This window comes from Zosterops lateralis (genome assembly GCF_965231275.1).
Source record: "Zosterops lateralis genome assembly, chromosome: Z".
Lineage (NCBI taxonomy): Eukaryota > Metazoa > Chordata > Aves > Passeriformes > Zosteropidae > Zosterops > Zosterops lateralis.
The window spans coordinates 79,676,749-79,702,214 of record NC_139800.1 but is presented as its reverse complement, the minus strand read 5'-3'; the positions used below and the strand labels follow the sequence as shown (position 1 = coordinate 79,702,214).

The 25,466-nt window shown below is 49.0% G+C and overlaps 1 protein-coding gene across 1 annotated transcript; it reads right to left on the bottom strand.

Moving 5' to 3' along the window:
- Positions 1 to 1,348: 1,348 nt before the first annotated feature.
- On the bottom strand, positions 1,349 to 25,216 carry LOC310922569 (sodium/hydrogen exchanger 6-like; the record flags this gene model as incomplete). Its single annotated transcript, XM_083883199.1, has 16 exons — positions 1,349 to 5,199; positions 5,978 to 6,083; positions 6,681 to 6,760; positions 7,940 to 7,970; positions 8,952 to 9,105; positions 9,451 to 9,562; positions 11,132 to 11,245; positions 11,461 to 11,549; positions 11,770 to 11,875; positions 12,103 to 12,244; positions 15,074 to 15,179; positions 16,754 to 16,866; positions 17,797 to 17,873; positions 18,527 to 18,604; positions 18,977 to 19,176; positions 24,964 to 25,216. 16 exons carry the CDS (start codon positions 25,214 to 25,216, stop codon positions 4,924 to 4,926), a joined length of 2,037 nt encoding a protein of 678 aa, XP_083739325.1. The 3' UTR covers positions 1,349 to 4,923.
- Positions 25,217 to 25,466: the final 250 nt, after the last annotated feature.

The following is a 25,466-nucleotide window of genomic DNA, read 5'->3' as shown; positions in this document are numbered from 1 at the left end:
TTTTGAGGCTGTAGATACCCAGTGCTGGCCCATTTCCCAGTGCTTTACTGATCCCCACATGAAGGTGGACAGATGGTACTGACTGAAAACTGCCCCTCATCAGCTCAAACTGAACAGAACTAATAAAACTGGGACTAATCAGCAAACGACAGCTCCGTGCACCTGCCTGCAGGGGAAGTCCCCTTCCCTAGACCATGCAGGAAACTGCCTTGTCCCTGCTTGCTGTGCCCCTGAACAGCACCTATCCAAAATATGTTTGCATGGCTGATATGAGATGCCAGCTCTTGGCCCAGTGAGTGCCCAGCTGCAGCTGGCTGCGCTGGGATGAGGGTGGATACAGACCAGAGGATCCCAGCTACATTTTGGGTGCAGGGAATACCATTCACTGATGGTGAGAGGCCTGAATCACACCTTGTTCCACGGAAACAATACATTTGAAGGGATCTGCTGCAATTCTTCTGAGGGTTTGGGAAGGTGAAGGGCTGCCAAAAGGCTTCTGTTCAATTGCTAAATTATGTCCCTCTGTTTGTTTTAGTTACATGCCCAAGTCCAACCCAAGCTGGGCTGGACAGCACTTATCCAGTGGGATTAGTGGTGTTTACTCCAGCTGTCAGTATGTTGAGGTGAGTGAGTACAGCAGAATTAACATCATTTCATAGCAAGAAAATAATGTAACACCTTTGTCTCCTGCCCACTGCTGGGACTCCCAGTAGCACAGGCCACCCAGCATGATGCCAGGCAAGCCCCTCTCGCTCACAGGTTCTGTGAGTTGCAGTCTCAGCTTTGGGACAGCCCAGCAGGACAGCTCAGGATTCACCACCCCACACAAAGGGCACAGTCCCTTGGGAAAGCAGCACAGGCACCCTCTCAGCTGCCCACTGCTATGGGTGGGAGATAAATGTGTTACACAGGTATCAGGGCTACCCTCCTGCAGCCAGGCAGAGCTGGAACAGTGTGGTTTTACACCATCCAAGGGATGAAAGCTGTCCTTGGTGAACCACAGCCCTCGGAAAGAGATGCCTGGAGTTTCTGAGGCACCCTCTGCACTGAAGGATTGTAAAGCATTTGAACAACTTGCCTTTTCAGCACATGGCACCAAAAAAAATGGTGTGGTGGGAGTCAGAGGGCAGAATCACCAGCCAGGAGCCCAAGTGCAAATTCAACAGTGCCAGAGGATATAAAATCCTGGGAAATCTCAGTAACCTCGATTTTGCAAACACCCCATGGTGATGCCTCTATGCAGGTCCACTCCCTGCCCAAGGGCTGGGAGGAGGCAGCACTATCCCAGCTGGATTTGCTGCTCCTGGAGGGGCTTTTGGCAACCAGCATGGCACTGTTCCTACAAGGAAGGTGTGTCCCAGGAGCTGGGCTGAAGGCAGAGCGTGTCCTCAGGGTCCAGCATCCGTGGCTGCCGCCCAAGGGCATGAACAAACTGCTCTCAGAAGGTCAAGTGGCGCATCGTCACTTTGCTACAGATTTATTTCCGTGTGAATTAATGAAACGGTACACACAATTCCAAAAAAGAAAAAAAAATAATAATCTTTTATAGGCCCATACTCCTTCTTTCACAGTACAACGCAACAGTAAAGGATTTAGTCAGTGTAAACAGAAGGTCCAATAGTGATCATCAGCTATTACAGATCAGCTGCACAAACACCATAGCTACGGGGTTAATGCCATTACCACACAAATTGACAGTACCAGTACAAATCATAACTTTACCTACAATGCTTTTTCATGTGCAAAAACCATGGAAATTCAATTTACAGAAGAAGGGCGCCTTCTCTAAATCTTTGTGGGGGCTGTATAGTGCCTCCTCAGGGCTGTCTTATCTATTTGGCAAAGGTCTCAGGCCCTGATTCTCCAAGGTACCCTGAACTCCATCTGCAGCACAAAGCATCAGGGCCTGGCCTCTGGCATTCCTGTGTACAGAAAATAATCAGCTGAGGATGAGTCCCATTCATTTATGAAATCACTCATAAATTTAGGCTTAGATTCATTCCTTGACTAAGGCTATTTGAAAGTCCTGCTTATATTATACACAGATCATAACGTAACCCATGAAATCATCATTAATTAACTTTTTTTCCTTTCATGTACTAACTGAACTGCTATTGGTGTGAAAGTTGAGTATGGGTAATGTGTTGGCAAGTTTACAGTGAGTGGACAAATTACTGAAGTCAAAGGGCCAGAGGAAGGGAGGAATGATACCACAGCCATGGGAAAACATCAGCTGGTGGCCACATCAAAGCAAATTTGCACCTCAGCTGGCAATGCCTGGGAGGGAACCCCGAGGCAGCAGAACTGTCCTGCACCTCCAGCTGCACCAACTCTGTAAATTGAATCCATAGTCAGGCTATACAGGAAAAAACAAGAGGTAGTTATTTATCATACCTCTTCAAAAAGGCAGAACAAACAAAAAACAGGACGTAGAAGTGATGCAGTAAACCTAAAATCAACAGGTTCCTATTTTTTTTCTCCTTTTTTTGTTTTTTTAAACACACGAAGTTAAGTTACAGACATCATATAAAATGCACACTCACTTTATGGAATTCCTGCATAGTAGGAAACAAAGGCCAGTGCTAATCCAACTTTGTTAACAGCGGGATGCCATTTACAGGTGCAAGGAAGATGCCCCAAATATACCCAAATATAAACACAGCATTATCCCCCTTCTAGGGAAGTCCTATGGCAACACTTACACATTTTGTTCAGAAGGAAAAAGAAAGCATTTTCTTGGGGATAAACTGCCAAAATAATTATTGTTTCACATCCATAAATTTAAGGCAATGTTACTTAGACCTGAGAAAATGAAAATAAAAAACCAACCATGTAGATTTATTTTCTCAGCTATACATATACACTTGAAACATCAGAATTTTCTCTCTCCTCCAACTCTCAAGTGGTGCTGGGGAAAACAGCTGTGGGGACACTGCTCTGAGGTCTCAGGGTCAGATCCTGAGAGATGCAGAGTTTGTTCCAAAGACAGCTAATGGGAGCTGTGAGTGCTCAGACTCACCTGGCTCCCTTTCATGTATTTTCATTTTAAATACTTCTGTTTAAGCCCTCTGGAGAGGGTTAACTCCAGAATGGACCTGTAGTGCACAGTAACCCTGAAAGGTTTGTATAGCAAAACTGTAGAAAAAATAGACAATAAAATTACATGCAGTAAATTACCACGATTCCCCCTTTCCAGGAGAAAAAAGATGTCAGGGTTAACAGTTTTACTGCACCTTTAGTTGTTAGAATTCTGGAAACTTAGATTTTGGGGTTTTAGTATATAGTAATACATGTGAGTCAAGATGGAGGGCTCTGGGTCCTTCTTCTTCACCTTCTTCTTCCTTCTTCTTCAGGGGTTTAGGTGGTTTTCTGTAACTGGGTGGAAAAGGTTTGCATTGCAGGCCTTGGGTGGTCATTATTGGGCCAAAAGTATAAATTATACAAGTGTCACTTTGTTATTGGGTAATTATCACTTAAATAACCTTGGAAAGAGTTAGAAGCTCTCCATTTTACCTCTGTTCTCTAACTTGCTAGTTAGAGCTCACAGCTCCTGAGTCTGTAAATAGATAAGAAATAATGAACACACACAAGTCCAAACTCGAAACCTACATTTCCTCTGTATTAATCTCAACCTTGGCAAAGAAGAAAGGAAGCCAGAACCTCCCCATTCAGCCATTCCCCTAACTACAGAATAAATCCTTTAACACTAGTGTGAAATCTCAAATTGTTCCGTGCTCTTCCTTGAAAAAATAAAAACGTAAATTAAAACAAAAAAATAAAAATCAACTCGCAAACATTTCTCATTAAATGATAAGAGACACAAGAAAGGTCGGGTGGGGACTGCAGACACACAGCATGCTGAGGAGTGACCAAACAAAGTGCAATGGTTTCTGACTCTGTGGGGGGACGGACGGACAGACAGCTCCCCTTCAGTACCAGCTGGATGCCCCTGGAGAGCTCTGGAGGTACCGTGTGGATCTGCAGCCCTAAAGCTCGAGTTTGAGGCTGGCTGGGCTCCACAGCCCCATGTGCAGCTGCAGCAGCTCTGCACACCTTGGCTACATCTGTGACTGCAGGACAGGGACTGGCCCGTGCAAGGACACGGCCGCTTCCCGAACGTCGAATTTAGTTGCCAAAAGAGAATTTGATGGCTGGTTGTAGAAAGCTGCTTGAGCCACAGCTGAAAGATGGACTCAGACCTAAAATCTGTGCATGCCTGGTGTAGTTTCTGTGGGATCGCCTCCTTCTCCTGAACACAACTACAGACACCAACCATCCCTCTCTCCTGCTCCCGTCCAAGCAGCCGGACACCCGCAGCCTTTGCTGTCAGCTTTGGCCGGGGTCTGCCGTGAGCCCACTAAAGCAGGGCTTGGGCAGAGGGTCACTAAAAAGCAGAAAGTCTCCAGGTTCCCGTAGTGAAACAAGTTTATCACCATCCACTCCTGGCGAGAGGGTCTGTGGGCAGATTTTCTGCTGATATTTCAAACGTGGCTATCCAAAGATCAGAGACCAAAAAAAACTCAACAATCCTCATCAGACTAGAAAGCAATTTCCACTGCTCACCAGCAACTCCCTACCCTCCTCTCCCACGTCCAAAGGATGAACAGGGAGTCACAGCTCCTTTACTCACCCGCTGGGAACTAAACCCTTCATCAAATCACACATTAACGAAGCTCACTGTGTGCAAAAGACTCTTTACGCTAAAAACAGTTCCACCCTACATAGTGCAGTCAACACAGTTTTTTAACTTAAATTTGCAGCTTGTTCTTTACAAGTGCTTGGCAGAGAATATTTATATTCTTTTGACACCATATAAATAATATTTATACAGCTTAGACATTTTGAGACATGCATTAGACTTTAGGTAGTACATACTTCTTTGATCATATATGCAGATATTACTGTCAATCAAACCGAGCGACCTTACGCCGGACCGTGTCTCGCGTTATCCAGGACGTTTGACGGGGGCTCCGAATCGTCCATGGGCAGGACCAGGCGTGTTCCCCGGATCACGAGTTCATGATCCCCAAAAGCCAGCTCCCGGTCCAGGGCATCCTCCGAGCTGTTCCCTACAAACCGCCGGGACGCACCGCTGGACGCCACCGAGTCGGTGTTCACCGTGGAGTCCCCGTACGTTAGGCTGATGTCCCCGTCATTCAGAATGAGGTCGGAGTCATCGTCCTTCAGCTGCTCTTGATTCTGGGGGAGGAGCAGAGGGAAGTGCTGTTGAACTTTTCCAGAGTGGCATGGTGATGGTGACTGGGCAGAGACAGAGGGCACCGAGTCACAGGCTCTTGGGCACCGTGGGCAGAACCAGACGTGGCACACACATCTCAGAGCCCAGGTGACTCACACCATGCAGAATTTCTCTGCAGACTGCCTAAAAGGGCTCTCCCAGCTCTCTCCTTTGTGGTGCCATAGCCAGGTACTCGAGGAATGCAGCATTTGTGGCTTTGACCAGACCAAATACTCATGAGCACAGGAATTTAATTTCTGGCCCATCACAGCCATTTCTGGTTTGTCAGGGAACCTGATGCTGATACTGTGCAGACAGGGCAAGAAGACTCCTGGCATGGACGCTGCCACTGCAAGGGGCCCCTGGGCACAGCAATGCTGGCTGCCTTTCTGGTTGTGAGTGATGCAGCTGAAAGGGCTGCAGGAACGGCTCAGCTGTAAGGCTGGAAGTAAGCAGGGGATAGGGAATTGTGTGTCCTCCCAGCTGGGCCTTGGGAAGGAGAGCTGCGACAACTTCATTGAGCCAGACACTGAGGAACCACCACAATTACACCACAAACCCCTTCACAACCTAACAGCAGGCTGGAAAAGCCGAATACTCATGGGAATTAGCTCATCCATCAGCCCTAACATCTGATTTCCCTCATGCTACCAGCTTGATGCTGCAGAGCAGCATCCAAAAGAGAAACAAAAACACATCAAACCCACAGCACTGTGACAGAAAGGAAACAAAAGGACTCACCTCATATGCCTGCGGGCTTGTCAGGCACCGGGCAACAGGTCCACAGCACCCTGGGAGTGTGGTGGTCAGTGGGGGACCACTGTGTGTCAGGAGAGGCTTCAGATAGCTGTGAGAGGGTTAAGGAAAAAAGAGGAACAGGGCCAAGCCGGTGAGTCAAGGGCTGGGAGGGCAGCACTGAAGGACTCAGCATTGTGAGGAAATCACAGAAAGAAAAGAAACACAAATGCATGGAAGCACAGAAGCTGTAATGGTGTGCAACGAGAATGCAACCAAGCACAGCAGGACACAGTCCTGGCAAGATGCTCAGCTTGTCCCATCACCCTGTGCCCCTCAGCGTAACATCCCTCCCCAGTAATTCACGGCACAGCATCTGGAAGGGAGGAGAGGCACAGATCTACCAAGAGGGACTGCAAGAAAGAAAACCTCCACCCCTTCCTGCCCACCTGCCCCTGGGATTAAGGACCCCCAGGATTCCAATCTTGGAGAGCCGAGCTTCGAACAGAACTGCTGCTGCATTCTCACTGAGAGAGGGTGGAAACTGTCATTTCTTGCAGCCACAGACACAAGTAGGTGCAAATCAAAACACAGCAATGTCATGGGAAAGCAAACACTGGCTCCTCTGCTAAGCAGGGAGCAAGTCAACATCCCAGTGAGGGGTGTCTGGGCAGTGGGATCTGACACGGCACACACTGACCAAGGATACTTGTGGTCGAAGTTGTACCACATGCGGAAAAGCCAAGCGCTCTCAGCCTTTGTGCTCCTCCTCTCGCTCTCTGGGACACCCTGTGGGAGAGAAAAACAGTAAACAGGGGCAGGACAACATGCCATGACCTGGATCAGGGCCAGGAGACCCCAGTGGATTATCCCCAGGGGACACAAAGAGACACAGACTTTCCCACTGCCTCTGGAGAAGAAGCCTTTGGGTTGCCGTGTGTATAGGGAGGTTCACACAACAGGCTGCATTTAGCAGCATTCAACTGCCTCAGGGAGGTGGTATCAAAGCACAGAGTGACCATTTTGCTGCTAGAGCCTTCAGGTGTCTGGCCCCAAGGTTTAAAGTGCCTCAGAGCACTGCACCCAGACATCACATTTAATAGTGACTGACAGATCCTACCTCCATCAGATCTCGCCTGACACTGCTGCATGCAAATAATTGTGTGTTATGGGAACGCCAGGCTTCCTTTTAGTCAGAGAAAAATACATAAAACTGTGTGGAGGGGACTGTGAATACAATTGCACATTTCATAGAAATCTGGCTTACAGATTTATGGCCCTGGGCTGCGTGTCGCATTTGATGCTTTCTCTCCAGGAGATGAACAGCTCAATAAATGGCTCTGAATAAAACGAATCTCCAAGGTGCAGAATGCACACTGAAATCAAGAAGAGGCACAGCCACAGCACGACCAGGCTGCAGATACATGAATGAGACAGCTGGAACTACCAGGCAGGAAAGCTCCCAGGGCTGTGGGGTTCCAGCATTGATCTCAGTGTGGTCAGTGGTTGTAGGGCTGCCCCATAACTACCCACAGGAAAAGGGGGCAAGCAGGGCTGAGGGTACCCATGGAGCAGAAGATGCTACCTAAAATGAGTCAGTAAATGGTGTTTCTGTACTGCCCTGGGCAGGACACTGGGATGAGCCAGAGTCTCCATGCCATGCTCACTTTGGCTTTTATTTCAAACCCAGCAAGGGAGAGACTGAATCTATTGCTGCAGCAAAGTGGACTGACTAAACAGCCCAGCATTGCTTCTGTGCCCTTCTTTCCAGCTGAGTCAAAACAAGGCTCACAAAAACCAGAGAGCACAGAAAAGCTGTGACTCCCACTGACTGAAACTCTTTCACAGGGGGAGCTAAAAACTCCTGCAGCTGGAAGTAAGCAGAGACAGGCATTCACAGGGTCAGGATGTTACCCCTGCCCTGAGGGTGTGATTCCTCTGCAGAGGTGCCCAGCAGTGTACACTCACCACATTCTCCTGATCTGCATCCACACCGACCCTGTGAGGAGAGAATCAGCACAGTGTCACACACAAAGCCAGGGTGAGGAGGGAACAAGCACAGGGTCACAGTGTCACACACAGAGCCAGGGTGAGGAGACAAGCACAGGGTCACAGTGTCACACACCATGCCAGGGTGAGGAGAGCACAAGCACAGTGTCACACACAGTGCCAGGATGTGGAGAGAGGAGAGAACAAACACAGTGTCACACGCAGAGCCAGGGTGAGGAATGAACAGGTACAGTGTCACGCACAATGCCAGGGTGAGGAGAGAACACACAGTGCCAGGGTGAGGAGAGAACAAGCACAGTGTCACACACAGTGCCAGGGTGAGGAGAGAACAAGCACAGTGTCACACACAAATCCAGGGTGAGGAGAAAAGCACAGTGTCACACACAGTACCAGGGTAAGGAGAGAACCAGCACAGTGTCACACACAAAGCCAAGGTGATGAGGGAACAAGCACAGTGCCACATACAGTGCCAGGGTGAGGAGGGAACAAGCACAGTGCCACACACAGTGCCAGGGTGAAGAGAGAACCAGCACAGTGTCACACACAATGCTAGGGCAAGGACAGAATAAGCACAGTGTCACACACAAAGCCAGGGTGAAGAGAGAACCAGCACAGTGTCACACACAATGCTAGGGCAAGGACAGAATAAGCACAGTGTCACACACAAAGCCAGGGTGAGGAGGGAACAAGCACAGTGTCACACACAAAGCCAGGGTAAGGAGGGAACAAGCACAGTGCAACACACAGTGCCAGGGTGAGGAGAGAACAAGCACAGTGTCACAGACAGTGCAAGGGTGAGGAGAGAACACACAGTGCCAGCGTGAGGAGAGAGGAGAGAACAAGCACAGTGTCACACACAATTCCAGGGCTGGGATCCAGGGGGAAGGACAGGATCTGCCCCTGGTCTCTGACACTGGAGCAGCCTGAGGTGAGGCCAGGCCACACTGGGGCTGGGGGGCCCCGCACTGACCGGATGTTGAGGCAGGACAGCATGGCTGTGGTGCCCCCGCCGAACACCCACACCGTGAAGAAGACGATGAGCAGGGTGGTGCTGAACATCATCTGCCGGGCGTAGGTGGCCGTGTCCCGGATGGCCAGGGCAAAGGCCATGGCTCCACGCAGCCCTGAGGGAAGGGAGGGCACAGGAGCTGTGTCAGGTCACCCCCAGGGCCAGATTCCCATCCTGCTGTCCCTCTGCTGGGACCACCAGGGAAGAACAGTGAGGATTTTGTCACCCCTCTTTCCAAGCCCAGCAAGGCAAACCCTCCTCCTGCCCCATGTCATGCACTTGAAGCAGGACAGGAGGAGCTCATTCCTATATCTCAAACCACTGAGTCCCTTCCTCCCCAGCCTCCCCTCCAGACATTACCCATAAAAAATTTAGAGTTGAATAAAGAATATTTCCAGGTGCTCAGGGGCAAGAAAATGCCAGTGGGCCACATGGTCAAAGGAAGGATGCAGTAACCTACCAGCAAACATCATCATGTGCTGCAAATTTGTTCCAATCTTATTTCTTCTCCCCAAATTCAGTAAAAATGACAATGGGTAAATATTGGCAGCTCTTCCTAGGAAGATAGCAAGCTGTATTTGCACATGTTAAGGAAATTGCTCTTCCTGTGTCTCCCATCACGTCCCACCTGCACAGAGAGTCAGCTTCTACTGCCCAAAGGAAACCAGGAGCTGCAGAAATGCTGGTGCTCTGGCTGCAAAGAAAATAACCCAGCTCTGAGTGCTACAGCATTGCGGGAAGAGCAGGGAGAGCAGAGAGAATTGCCCTGCTGAAACACAGCAACTCAGGAATATCATACAGAGACAAGCACAAATAAACAAAAGTAATGATGACAGGACATGTTAGACAAGTGAGAGGAGAGAAAAACCATTTCCTACAGTACACTCTCTGCTGCCTGGTCCATTTTGCACCCCAAGAATAATTTGTCTTCTGTGAAGCTCAAGTTATCACAGCTATAACAACCCCTCTGACATTCCCCAGCATGCCACACTTCACAGCTGGGTTTGAAGCTCTAAGCCAAGTCCCATTCCCAAAGATTATTCAGCAAAATGAAAGCAGCAGCCATTGAGCAGGAAAAAAAAAATCTAATACTCTTTCTTTTTTCATAGACTGCGAGATACAAGAATCACCAGCCCCTTCATATTGCTTTTTATCTTTGAAGCTGTGTCTTTTAATACCAGCACCCAGATGGCAAAAATAATCTTGGAGCCAGTATTCAGCACAGCCTTGAATAATATGGAAAATGCTTCTAGCTTTTATGTTCTTTCCTGAACATCACAATTTGCATAAGAGACGTATTTCATGATCTCTCTCATGAATGAGCTGTTTCATCAGTGAGTTAGCCAGTTCCCACTGAAGAGGCACAGCACAAAATTCCAATATAACAGCCCAAATGGCATTTCTCTGTTCTCTACCCCTTCTGCCCTACTGCAACCCCACAAAAGCTGATCAGGGAAATTCAGCTGAGCCTGCTGCAAACCCAGAGACCAGGACTGGCAAAAATGTTTTGTTTACCAGAATAAACTCACATCAGTGCTGGCAAAGGGTGAAAATAAGTCTGCATATTTAACTGGTTCCCCTGTGATGTGAAAAGAATTCCTTCAAAATTCTTGTTTTTCTGAGACATACCAGGGCCCTTGTTCCCCTTAGCATCAGCCTGCAGAACAGGAAATCCTTTCTCATGACATCATCCAGAGGCATCTACTGTAGCTGTAACTGTGCTATTTGACCAAAAAAAGGCTTTTTTTCAGGGTTAACCAAGTGCATTAGCAGAGAAAAGAGGAAACAAACAGCTAAACCAGGCAGCCCCCCTTTGCAAAGCCCCTCCTGGTGCCACATGACAAGGCCTGGCACTGGCATCATGGTCACATTGAATGATGAGTTCCTGCAGCAGCTGATTTGGATGCCCACAAGAGGAGAGAAGATGGGGGGAAAAAACCAACAGAAAAGCTGGAAAAAGAATCTCTGTTGTCTTAAAATAACCAGCAAAGGCATCACTACCTGGCAGAAATCCCCTTTTTAAAAATAAAGCTAGACTGATTGAAAAAATACAAACCCACTCATTTGAATGAAAAACACAAATTAGGAATGAGCCAGCTCTCCCTTTCTTTCTGTCTTATAAATTGGGCCCCAAAGGATACAAAGGCCCCCACCACAAAGGTAGGGTTAAAGACATGGTTCTGGAAGGTGAACAGTGCAAGCCCCATGTAGGAGAAGATGAAGTTTTCTGCCAAGAAATTCAGAAGCTCAAACAACTGAAAGAGAAAAACAAATTAAAAGTGAGTTACGTGTAATATAGATTTAACAAGAAAAGCATGTTAGCACATTCATCATGCAATAAATACTTCTGTAGAAGCAACCCTAGTGAAATGCAGCTGTAAGAAGACAGATAAACCTACTTCTGGCTAGAGGGAAGGAAAAAATACTGAATTTGATATTCAGAGACTGAAGTGGTGTGAGGAGTTCTCACCTGCTTAGTTCTGTGTTGGGACTCTGTAGATAAGTTGTTATAGGTATAATGGGCCTGTGTGATCCCACAGAAGAGCACAGCCACCACACCTGGGGAGCAGAGCATCACATTAGACTCCTAGTCAGGAAAAGGGAGCTGAGCTGCACCCCAGGGCTGTAGGGAACTTAACGGAGTAACCCCAGAACCCAGAATTATTCTGCAAGCAGACGGAGAGCCCCAGCTACAACAGATACTGAGAAAAGCAAAACTCAGTGGCCCCACCACCCCTGCAGATCTCCATCCCAGAGGCAGGGCTGTGCTGGAGCTTGCCTGTAAAGCCACAGGCTTCAGCCAGCAGGAATGTGCTCCAGGACATCAAGAAGAACAAGCCGGTCTCCAGCAACGGGAACTCCCGAAGTTTGGTGAATTTGGTGACGTTGCAGATGGTTAAGGACAATTTGGAGAGACACTGCAGGCTAACAGCAAAATATCAAACCCAACTGAGTACCATAGCTACACAGTCTGCCCCTAAAAAGGCTATGGCACTGTCCTTCATTAATTTAGGGAAAAAAAATTTAAACATCTGGGTGAAATGCAGTGTAGCAAAAAAATAAATTGTTATACAAACACTTGGAAAAAAACCCCAAACAGTGAAAAGGATATTAAAGCTGTCACAACTCCAGTAGCTGCTCCCATTGCAAAAGATCCACTGAATATCCCCAGGAAGATCCCAATGGACTTGAACATTGCTGTGACATCAAACGTGTGGCTGTTGTCACCTGCTGGCTGATACGCAACTATTGAGCTGGAAGAGGAGAGAAAGCACAAGAATAAAGCTGCTCAGTCTGGAGGGAGAGGCCCCTCACCATGCTACACGAGCCTTGCAAAGTGCTACAACTGCTGCAAACACTGAGCCTGAGGCACCAAGGAGAAACAACACACTGCAGTCCCCTGGGATCAGTGGCTGCACACCCTCCCTGTCTGGGGGAGTTTGGGATCGGCCACCCCAGCCAGATTGGATGTGCAGTTATTCCTGGACATTAGAGAGCAGGGGACCAAAGCCCATGTCTCGTATGATGTGTAGTATTTATGGTGGTGTTTGGAGGGTTTTGCACCAGCTCTCCGCAATGCCAGGTGCTGTGGGACCACAAAGCATTCAAGCAGGAAACTTCCATTTCTCCACTGAGGCGGCTGAAGTGAACGTCCCCCAGAGAGCTGTAACTGCTCCCGTTCTGCCACATTTAACATGCACTTCATTCAGTTTGCACTGCTCTGAGCTCCAAAGTGCAACACCACAGCGTAGCCAAGGCAGACAGTGCCATGCACAGCAGCAACACCATTCTCTGTGCCCACCAGACTTCAACAGACCTTTGTGATGAGATGGCAAACAGGTCTGCAGTGCTGATCCCATCTCTCACTCTGCTCCCTCCTAACCCTGGATGAGCTGAGCCTTGCCTTAGCCCTTCCATTGTTCTACCTGGAAAGGCTGAGATAGAAGACGGCTCTTATCCAGCTCCTAAATCCCATTTATCAACTTCTTACTTCACTTTCCTTGATGTAAACTTATCAAAAACATTAACTTCCTAGTTAGCAATCCCTTGGCTCACTCTGTTAAAACTCCTGGATGTGAACTTTAAACGTTTGCTGTTTAATCTGCTGAGAACAGACACTTACTGCCTTACTGCACACACATCTTGCAGCTTTCTCCCCTAACTATACAGAAACGTTTTTTTGCAATACAAATTACAAAGCTCCCCTCTCCAACACATCACAGGTAATTTCCCTTGCTAAACTTCCCTGCTTTTAATACAGCTCATTTTTCTGCATTGCCTTTTATACTGCAAGCTGGAGATTTTTCCAATTTAATTCCTTTTATCAATTCCATCTTATACTTCTCATTCACCAACACGCTCTTATTCTGGGATTTCAGGTTTCATTCTTTTTAAATTCAGACTGGTTTCACTTCCCCTCCGTAACCAACTCTTTGAATGTTGGTTTTACATTTTAACCTCTTACAATTCTTCTTCTGGTTTTGCTTTTTGCATTGCCAATTAGACATTATTGCCAGCTGCCCTTTATTTCCCCTGTTGCTCCCCATGAGGCTTCCTGTGGGGCTTCCCGTGGTGTTAAATCCCTGTGAATTCTCCCTTTGGAAGAAGCAGGTAGAGATCCTGCAGCTGCATTTACCCCTCTGCTCCCAAACTGCAGCTCTGGCACCTCACTGCCCACCAGCTTTCAGTTCTGGGTTCAATTCCTCTTCACCCTGCAACAAGTTTCAGCTGCCAAGCCACGCCAGGCCAAGACAGGAACAGAAAGGCACAGATCCTGCTCCTCAAGCACAGGAACAGACATTTGCCCAGGGCTGAAAGCAGGAGAGGAGCCTTGGAGCCTTATCCAGACTGGGCAAAAGCCACTGAAGAGCCCAGCTCCTCATCTTCCCCTGCCCGCAGTGCTGAGGCAAAATAAAATAACTGCTGGGTGAGCTTCAAGCTCCTACTTTGGTGCAAATTATCCTGGTTTTGGGGAAGGGGTGGACTGAGCTGAGCTTGTGAAGCAGGAAATCAGAGCAACAGCTACGGAGCTGGCACTGGAGCAGAGCAAGAGGCAAATCACGACAGGCGGTGCCATCACCCACACGTGCTGAGATCCACCACGAATTCCATCACTCTGAGGCTGAATCCACCCACTCCCACCCAGAACCTACCAACACAGGCTGAAAGATCCTATCCCCTCCTCACTCATGATCGCTTCTGAAACAAAACCTAGCTGTGCAGTGTTTCCTCTCACACCAGCAGTGACACATCCAGCAAAAAAAGCCAGAGTGAGCAATACAAAGAGTTCCAGAAACCTCAGCAGAAACACTCAATTCAGTAAATACAACACACAGCTCACTGTGTTACTTGCTGCCTCCAGTGAAACCCACACAACCAGAACACTGGAGTGACAAGTACTCCAGAAATATTTTCTCCATTAGTCTTAGCTATATGTTAAGCTGTCACCATTGCAGGTATTATACATTACTGAACAAATTCCCATGATGACAACACAGTGAAAAACGCAGATAAAATATGTCCTGCATGCAAAGGACATAAAATATTAAAGAATATAAAACATTTCTCTAGAAAGGCAGCAGGTCTCCCATGTGTTTAGTCAAGGGCATTAACTCCAGCTGTAAGAACATTAACTCCTCAAAGTGGGGAGAGAAAGGAAACAGCTGCTTCACCAGCTATTTCCACCTAAACAAAAGCAGGGATTTGTGGGTGGGAAGCAATGCAGGCAGGAGCCAAGCCATCAGCAAGGGGTTTCAGTGGGATCTTGTGGCTGAAAAGCAGATGTGGTGCTTTTCCTGCTTAAGACATACATAAAAACTTCTCTATGGATGGGTCAACTGACCACAAAAGCAAAACAAAACCATCCATCATGCAGGGGGAAGCTGTAAGGGCAATCCGTAATCTCAAGCAGTGGCAAGCAATGAGGACACGCACCAGAATGTCACTACAGCTTTTTGGGACACTTAAGACTCTCTTGCAAACACCCATGCTCCTATTTTACAGGGGCAAGGCCAAGTGGCTTCCCCCCAGCTCCTGACATGTAACACACACAACAATTCTAAATAAAAACAGAAGACACTTACGAGGACAGCACTATGGCAACGGCATCATTGAGGACGCTCTCGCCAAAGAGAAGGGCATACAGCTCAACATCGACCTGGAGTTCATGGAATATGGCAAGGACAGTCACTGACAAATAGAAAAATAGAGAGACATTCAAAAAGGTGCTGTTATTTCGGTGTAATCAAAGATCAAGCGTCCTTTTTAGAAAGCTGCCTTCCTGCACATCTGTGCCGCTGCTGAGATGGTGCCAGCTGCCCCCCGGTGCTCTCTTTGACAGTCTTCCTTCTGCTCTTTCAGATTTGGATTTGATTCATCATTTCCCTCCTCCTTTTACTAAAACACATCTTGGCCTATTGAATCTTTTAGAGGCAGACATAAACAAACACTGCTCTGAGCTTCCCAGGGTCTGAGCTCGTGGGCTGGGCCACAGTACCAGGTTGGCATGAGCCACTGAGCTGTAGGGATGCCGCTAGCTCAGAGCATCAGGGAGAGCCTTCCTCCACCTGCAGAAAGCCAGAAGGATCAGGCTTCTCCAGGGTGATGACTGCCTTTTCTTTCCATTCCTGATACTCTGAGAGAAATCCTTGGATTCAACACATTCTAAGTGCCAGCACAGACACCCAACGTTTCAGACCTGACTGGAAACAGCCAGGCATTGGCTCAAACCCCATGTAGGGGTTTCTGTGATTTACAGCCACATGGCAGAGATCAGCACTCCCTCAAGCTCTTCCATGATCCAGCAGCTCCAAGAGGATAATGGAAAGCAGCAGGTTTTGTACATCAGCCTTGCAGAAACATTACAACATCCAAAGCAAGCAAGATGTAACACATGGTGCATCGGGCACAGTTCAGGCTGAGGGCTGAGCCAATTCAAATCAACTTCTGTGAGTCTTTTCAAACTGCACTCAGGGCACACTGAAGGGGGTTTATGCCATTTATGCACAGGGAAATGCTCCATTTCTACCTGTGAAATCCTCTTGTTCCTATTTCAAGCCCAAAGAAGGGATGTCACACCAACAGCTCATCTGCAGCATTTCTGAGCATTAGGAGATTTCCAGCCCTGCTCAGCAAAGGGCAGGAGCAAAGAGAGGCCTTTTTGTGGCCCTGTGTTTTTACATGAAATGAGGGCATGCAAGCAAACAGCTACCACACACAAGCTATCATGAACTAACTTCAATTTAGTTGGACAAGGCATGTTTTCCATAGTTTCGATTTATAAAGTGCATTGGTAAACCAAGGTGTCATTATTGCCCTCAGTACTGCTCATTAAGGTATCTCATTAATCTAATTTCAACTAGATTAGCCGCTGCCAAAATCCAACCAAACTGGAAGCAGGAGAAAATAGATGAACTAATTAAAACTATCAACTGAACCCTCCCCACATAACACATCTTGTTCTGCAACAGCTGCTGGCACAGGATGGCAGAGACACGATGCCAAACCCCAGCAAAGCCAAAAGAGAGGCTGCCTAGGACTTCACTGCAAACAAGGATTCAGGAAAGCAGAGGTTTGGAAGCTGTATTGCACATAACTGAAGAAAATTAAAAGGCAGACAGAGACAAATCTGACCTCTAAGAACGTCACAAATAAATTAAGCTGCAAAATTCAGAAGGAGGAAACTCGCAAGGGTTTCAGACTTTTCCCCTCCTCTGCCTCACAACTCAAACCAGGCCAAAATATAGGGAAAACATGTAACACACCTGGGTCAGTGGCTGAGACGATGGCCCCAAAGAGGAGGCAGTCAGTGAAGTAGAAATCTCCCCCAAGCTGCCCAGTGACTTTCATCAGCGCCACGCAGCCGTACACGACAGAGCTGGGGATCAGAAGAGGCAGTTACACATCTCTGCAATGCACTAAAACAATTCCTCTTCACCCTGCAATTCATATGGGCTTGGTTTCCCTGAATTTATCAGATTAAAGCTACTCAAATGCCAGAACACCAACAAACTGCATGGGATGCACTGAGACTGGTGAAAGCCCAGGGTCATGATCTTGGAGGTGAATACTGGACCACACACACCAAAGCACCCTCTGAACTGGAGCACAAATGTGGTGCCAACAGGAACTGGGACCAGATCTCCTCCAGGAGCATAACATGGCAAAAGAAAAGCAGCAGCCAGGCTTATGGGGGTCACACAATCACTTTGCTGCACATTAACACAGTTCAGTGAAGTCACCTTGGGCTGACTCTGAAATGGCCAAAACCTTCCATGAGGAGCAGATAACACAGATGCTGAGTTTGCTTGAATCCACTGGACTCCAGTGGAAAACACCCTGTGTCAGCCTGTGTGCTACTATCCAGAGTGGGAGCCACCCAGCAGCCTCTGCACTGAGGGACAATTTGAAACACATCTGTGCTCACTAGACACCCACCTTTATGATCCTGCCCTCTACTCTTGTGCCTCAAGTTTATGAGGGCTTATGCTTTCAATAATTCAATAATAAGTTGCTGATTTATCAAGACAATTTTCTCTGAAGTGTGAAATTTTCCTTGCCATGAATAACTATTCCCATGGGATGCTCAGATGCTGAGAGAGCACTTCACAATGAGACAGCAACCACCCTGTCCACGCAGCAGAAGTTTGCACAGTAAATAGTATTATTTGCTGCTGCTGAGCAGCAGTAGCAGAGCCTGTGTGACCTTTCAGGGCTAGGATTAGCAGCTTCAGCTCCAGGCTCAGAGCACTTCTCCCAAGCACAGCTCAAACCCCTGTGGGAGAACAGCCCAGCTCCAACTACTCACCCAATCACCAGGCAGGAAATGGCAGTGCCAAGGAAAGCATATGCCAGGATGGATCCCAAGTTTCTGAAGAAGTGCCTCTAGCAGGAGAAAAAAAAAAATCAAAAACTGAATTATATTTTGCTAACAATTTATTTCAAGTCTGCACAGGCACCCATAGTGTCCACAGCAACTTGGACCCAGCTCAGACACCAGGAGCTGGACAGGCACAAGGTGCCCAGCACAGCCCAGTGCCAGACCAAGCAGTTAATGCAGCATTAATAAACATGAATGTACCATTTTCTCATACCTGGGTGCTATTTAATAAGGTGCTATTCTAAGTCCTGGGAACTGATTTCCTAACCCAGCAGCATTCCTCCTTCCTTCTCCCACAAGCTAAACTGCATCATTCTCCTCTCCTTCCAAGTCAGCATTTCAGAGAGCTGCTGCTTTCTAAAACCTTCCCACACTCCCATGTGCTTGGAAAGCTGGGATGGCTGAAATGGCCTGGCTGACCCCAAAAACCCCTGCTGGAAATGGCTGAGGTTGCTGACCCCTCCTGGGACAGAGGGGCAGACAAGAATGACAGGGGCACTCTCAGCTCTGCCTCCCACAATCCCACATTCCCACATTTGCAGGGTAAAACCATTCCCACCCCCGCAGCCTCGGCCTGCTGAGCAAGCATTAAAGCACTCACAAGTATTAAAAATTCTCTGGAGGCAGAGGAACTAAAAAACACTGTAAAGGCACGTACCCTTTTCAAGCTGTAGCCTGCATAAAATATAATGGGAGGAAGCAAAATGTTGAAGAATACTTCAGGATCAAAAGTCACCTGTTAAGAAAGAAAGAAAAAAACCCAACAACCCAACAGTAAAATGATTTGTTAAAATCTTGCAAGACAAAATACAAATGAGAAAGAAATATATGGAGGAAGCCCTGTACCCCCACCACGTGAATCCTGTTGGGTCAACACTGAGGATGTGTCTGGGATCTTCTGGAAACAAATCCCAGAGCCTAAACATCTTAAATTAAGATGAGCTAAAACTAGAGTCTCATTACATTGTGTTCAACATATAAATCGCTGCTCATCACAATCGCAAGTTAAAAACCCAAAATAAAAACACTTAATCTAGCAGATCCAGGACCCATCCCCACGGAGGGAGTGGGAAGCACCGCTCACCTCTCCAGCCACTGCCTCCCTTACCTTTCTCAGCATCTCATTATCCTGGACGTTGTTGAGCTCCTGGGCACTGATTTCCCCCTTCAGGGTGTACTCATAGAACTTCCCACTGACGTTCACCAGCAGCGTGGCCGGGCTGGTCTGCACTTGGCAGCTCAGGGTGACGTTGTTGACGTCGCTGGGGACGTGGATACCGTAGCGCAGGACCACACCAACCAGGACACCTGGGGAGGGACACAGGTCTGTGAGACCAACCACAGCAAACCCCCAGAATGATCTCTCTGAACGTGGATGCAGCACTAGGATCCTGATCCCCAGCTCAGCTGTTGAGCACAAGCACACCCCAATAGCTGCCTGTGTGAACTGAACCATCCTTGTGCCCCGTGGGCCAGGCAAAGGCTCCGTGCTCATGGGGAGTTTCTAACACAGCCATGGACAAGTCCTGAAGGATTTGAACCACCCAGCAATCAGTCAGATCCTCACTCCAGGGTGGCAAACAGCCAACATCGAGGGCATGCTGGGTTTTTTAAGTGAGCACCTTGCACTGCTGGGCCAGGTGCTGCTCACATGTGCCCAGACTGTGCCCTTTGCACCTTGAAACGGGACATTGATTCATTAAACTTTTCATTTTGGCAGAGATTAAAGATGGTACCCAGCAACCACCCTGAACACACTGAGGCTGGCAAGCATCCTTCCTAAGGTGCTGCACCCCCATTCAGCCTCCTCCCAGCACTGCCTGTTTTCATAAAACCACATTTTGAAACAGAAACATGTAAAAGTGTTTCCCAGTCCAGGCTGACCACTCAGATCTACTCCTTGCCCCTGCAAATTTCAGCTCTACACCACAAGCAGCAGCCCTAGGGCAGCACTGTGAGGCAACTCTGCCTCCAGCTCAACTGCTAAGTAGGGGCATTTTGGGGTTAATTTGCAAGCCAACAATTTATAAGGCATTTTTCTTTTGTTGTTTGAGGTCTCGAATCCAGATTCAAGTGCATTAAGCACTCTCCTGGCAGAGACATCTGTTTTAACATCTGCAGGGTGGGGAAGAGGGGTATCCCAAAAGACACCTTTCCAGGTAGCCTTTAGCACAAAAGGGTTTGGAAACTCCTTGATTACGGTGGCCCTGAGCCACCACAGAAATCCTGGATCCTAACGCCATCTCTGAACCACACATTCATGAAAAGCTTTCAGGCACGTGGGAACTAAACACAGACCGCAACGCTCCGAAGGCTTCTCCATTTGCCTCCCAGGACACTCCTGCTCCTGACTGCTGCCTTAATTAAGGCCTTGCTCTGTGCTTTCCTACAGGCAGGGCACAGCCCTGACTGAAGGGAACACCCAACTCTTCCTGTGCCACCCTCTCTCAGGGAGCAGAGTCTGGACAGGATACTGTGTGGCCACAGCTCAGTCAGCCTCTCCTGTAGCCAGTTCCTGATCTGCCACTCACTTTTTGACTTCTCCTCCCTTGGACACAATTTTTCCAGGATAAGATTTGCTACTTTTCCCGATGGCAAAAAGAAAAGCCCCAGCCTCCCATCTCAGGGTGGGGCACACACAGCAAGGCCATCACAGCACTAAGGCCAGGAGCACAGGCAGAGGAGCTGGCTGCACACGAAGTCACCACTGCTGACCTAGAACAGCTCAGCTCAGGGACTGGACAGACCCAAAACCCTGGTCTAACACAGTGCTTTACAGCACAGGTGAGCTAAAAAGCTACAGATGCTCTTAAGCCATGCACCATCAACCAGGTTGTCACCACTCTGTGCTTTATCCTGCCCTGAATCACCCCAGCAGTGACAGAACAGTTCCCTCTGGGCACAGCTGGGCACTGTCAGGTCCAGCAAGGAGAGTTCAGAGCATGTTACACTGTGCAGAGCAGCTGAGGGCTGCTTTTACACCACCATCACTTAGAGGGGACACCATAAGTAATTCTTTAGTTTACTGATTCTGCCAGCCTCTGCTCCTGTGATCTTCCAGCACTCCAGAAATAAAAGTATAGAATGAAAGCAAGTGTGTCAAGCACATCATGATGCCACAGCATGTATTTACAGCAGTATGTGGGAGTGGCTGCATGCCACCACAGCAGTGGGACAAAACACTCCATTTTCCTTTCACCTAGATGACAGTCCCACAGGTACCACGGGAAATTACCAAAACTTTTCACTGGGATAAAAAGAATTTCAAAGGGTTATTTATATCTGCTTATGGCTACTAAGGTATACCACACTCTGCAACCCTCCTATCTGGGGTAAAAAGTTTATCCTACCTGGGGTAAAAGACTTATAAAAAGTTTCTTCTTTAAAAATAAACTATTTTAGAGATTCATGCAGGAATCAGAAACCAGGAGCTGCAAGGAAAGCCACTCAGCAACCCCTTTAACACCAAGGCTCAGCACTGTGAGAGGAGAGGCCCCACAGGAGGAAGGAAGGACAGAGAGAAGGAGCCACTGCTGTGAATTCAGAAGGGATCCTGGCTCACTCACCTCTCCACTCTTAATCCCTGCCCCAAAGCAGAGCTACATCTGATAGCACCCCTGCTCCTCTGCCATCTTCTTATCCAGGCAGCTGTTCCTGGCCTTGCATGCCAGCCAAGCTCCAGACAGGGCCAAATTCCCACTCTGGCCAGGAATGGGGTAAGGGGAAAGGTACAGATGAACCTACAGTATCTGCCAAGGACCCCTGTTTGGGAGTCCCAAAATCAGACTTTTTGTCTTGCTCAGTAACAGGCTGCCTGGGAGGCTGCCAGGTGGGGAAAGACACTCATGTGTAAATACACAAATGCACAAATTGCTCCTGGGCATTGAGTGTGACCCTGCCAGGGGCCCCAGCACAGAGACATTGTCAGAGTTACCTGCAGGGAAAGCATCCTGCTGCTCTGCTGGAAACCAACTACTCCACCAACATTAAATGCTCCCCCCCCATCAGCCCCTCCTGCCCTTGGTGGATCTATCAACCCTCCCTATCCAACAGTGCTCACAAGGAGGCCCTTGGGACAAACCTAACCTGGTTTTCCAGACACCAAGCCCAGTCCTGAGCTCAGGCTCCCTGGACCAAGCCCAGGGGACCCTGCAGGTGCTCCTGGTTCTGACAGGCTCTTAGGAAATGGTTTAGACTCTCCTGGCACTCACAGGGCCCCAGCAGCAACCTGTAAGCCAGTATCGACATGCTTTTGGTGCCAGAAGTTTCACAAAACTGAGCCCTGGGAGGGAGCTGAGCTGAGCTGAGCAGAGGGAACCCAAAACCGAGGAAGCTGCCAGCTGAAAGCTGCAAGGAATTGAGAAGCTGAAGGCAAAAGCCAGCAAATTAATTGAGTTCTTTTATGCAAAGTGCAAGAGATTATTTTCATTGCATTTCTCCTGACTTCATTAAAAAGAACAAAAACCCATGGGCTTTTTTTTTAAGGTGCTGTTGAACATTTCCGAGGTAATGTTTTAAGTGAAGACTAATATATTACCAAACCCAGCAGTTAACAAGAATGGAAGCAGACAGGATCCCCAGGCAATTAATCTGGACACCAAAAGGAAAGAAAAATGTAACAACCGAAGACATCCTGGCAACAAGCAGTTTGGATACACACAATCCAGGGGCCAAGCAGGAACAAGTATAAGGAAACTAAACTTCTAGAGAAGCTCCTGCACATCCACCACCAGACTCTGGGAAGAACTGAAACAAAATTGTTCAATTAGTCATCCTAAATGCTGAGCACCTCAGATGTGGGAACCTTATTTTAAACACTGAAATGAAGCTTAAGGGCTACTAAGCAACTATTGTCTATCACTGTGAAACTACTCCAGCCAGTGTCCAGGCTCCTGAACATCAGCTCTGAGCTGACAGTGTGGTTTGCATGGCAGAAATCCACCTGGAGCAAGAGCTTGTAACTTCCAGTAAAAACAAAGACAACAAGGGAACTGATGTGTTTTGCCAAAAGAGAGATGTGTGAAAGTTTTGACTTAGTTGTTGCTGGGTTTTTTAAACAGAAAAGGACAAGCTTTTACAAATTTCTTCTCTTGTTCAGATTTCAGGGTGTGTTTTGCAGTCCCTTTCACACTTTCAGTGAACTTCCTTGGGGCTAAAAGCAACGCAGGGAGACAGGGACAGCGATACCTCCTTTCTTCCCTGCAGATTTTAAGTTGTCACAGTCAAAAACAGCACCTTACCATTCCTTAGGAATTACACATCCCTTCTCCTGTAGCACCTGCCACCACCTGAGAAGTAAATGCTAAAAGCCTTGATACCAGGGAAAACTTGGGATGTTCTGCATGATCAGACAGGTGACATTACAGATTTCACCAGCAATTCTCTAAGCACAGTCTGCAGAAGAGCAGACAGAAAAGGTGCATTTTATGCATCAGCAGGAGACTGAAACAACCCAGGCTGTGCTCTGAGAATAAAGTGAGCACCCAGGTAGGTCAGGGAGAGAGGATAATCAACAGGGAGAAATGTCCAGGAGAAGAAGAACAAGGTTAAGGGCAAGTGTGGAAGCACAAAAGGAAACAAAAGTCTCATGCTGTGAGCTCTGGGGTAGCAGGAGAGAGAAGACCTTCCATGGTGGAAGCATGTCCTCCCACAGCACAGCTCCTGCCCCACAAGGTGACCATCCCCACCCTGGGCAGGAGGCCAGAAACATCTGAAACCCCTGAGCAGTGGCTGGAAGGAACCTGAAAATGCAAAGCAGTATTTTGTGCCGCTGAAAAAGCAGAGCAGTACTTCATGCCTGTTGGCTGACTCAAGTGTCCCCACCCCTTCATTTGGAAGGGCACTTCCAATAAACTGAAACTCGGGATCACAAAAGCCAGTGGCCCAAACAGGCCAAGTCACAGCCCTCAGATCAAAGCCACGTCTGACTCTGTGTGGTCACACATCACCCCAGACAGCAAGGGCCACACAGGGGACAGACACTGCAGCACACAGCAGGAGATGCCTTCTCAACCCTAAACTCAACAAATCTTCCCTAGATGTGGATCCAGGGCCACATTAATCACTTCCCCAGCACACCTCCCAGTCCTACTTTGTCTGAACTCAAAGTCATGCCAGATAAGCCAGGGAGAGCCACATTTGGCCCCTCCACACCCTGGCTCAGGCCACTTCACGAGGCCATGTCACCTCAGTAAATCACAGGCCACTAAAACCCCAATGTCTACAGCTCCACTCCACTGACCCACAGCCTTGCTCCTCTCTGAGAGGTCTTGTTACAGCAGAGGAGGAATTCCAAAGGTAGGGGCTGGTGCACACAGGTCCCCAGGCTCTGCAGGACAGAAGGCTGCCGGCTCTGCAGGCCCCTGGGCACGGCAAAGGGTGGGATAATCCCCCAAAGGGCCTCTCCACTCTTCCTGGGCAGCTTCTGGCAATCTGGATCCTCTAAACACACGTTGGAAACACAGCCTCTGGCCCCAGCATGTGAGACCACAGAATGGGGGAATGGTTTGGGTCAGAGGGGGACCTTGACAACCATTCAGTTCCAACCCCCTGCCATGGGCCAGACTAGACTGCCACCAGACCAGACTGCTCATCCCATCCAGCCTGGGATGCAAAGCTCCTGACCAGCTGCTCTGTGCTGCCCCAAGCCCCCACTCTCAACCCCGGAGCAGGTTAAGTGGGACCTGGCAGTGCCTGGTGACGTGATAGCCCTTGACCCTGCCAGCTTCACCCCGTGGGGCGGCCTGGAAAATCCCAACCGGAGCTTTGGCACTCACTGCCCTCGAGAGCCCTCCGTATCAGGGCAGGGAAAACAACACCCAGATAAGGCTGGGCACGGGACGGGGTGACAAAAGCAGGACCCGGCTGTCCCCAGGAGAGGCTGTGCCGTGTCCCCCCGCCCACCAGCCCAGCCCCGGCAGCTCCTGGGCCTGCAGGCACCGACTGACCCGGAGAACGGGGCGCTGCCAGGGCAGGGCCTGGGGCAAACACCCACCGCTGCAGCTGGTCCAGGGCACAGCCGGGATGGGGCTCCGGGGGCAGCTCCCGCAGGGGTTTGGCAGGAAAGGGGTGGCAGACCGGGGGATGCCCGCTCACCGTAGATCATGGCCAGCCCGGTCTCGTGGAGGAAGCGAGCGCGGCGGTGCTTGAAGAGCCAGATGGTGAGGATGGTGAGGGTCAGCAGCAGGATGAACACCAGCAGGTTGGCGCTGTCCTGGCGGTGACTCTCCTCCGCCGCCTTCTCGGACACGATCTCCTCCTCCAGCGCCCCGGGACGAGCCGCCTGTGCCGCCGCCGCCGCCACCTGCGCGGCCGCCGCCCCCCGAGCCCACAGCCCCGGGCCCGCCATCGCCGGCACCGCACCGGCACCCACACCCGGAAACCGCCAGTGCGCAGGCGCGGGCGGGGACGGAACGGGAAGGGAAGGGAAGGGAAGGGAAGGGAAGGGAAGGGAAGGGAAGGGAAGGGAAGGGAAGGGAAGGGAAGGGAAGGGAAGGGAAGGGAAGGGAAGGGAAGGGAAGGGAAGGGAAGGGAAGGGAAGGGAAGGGAAGGGAAGGGAAGGGAAGGGAAGGGAAGGGAAGGGAAGGGAAGGGAAGGGA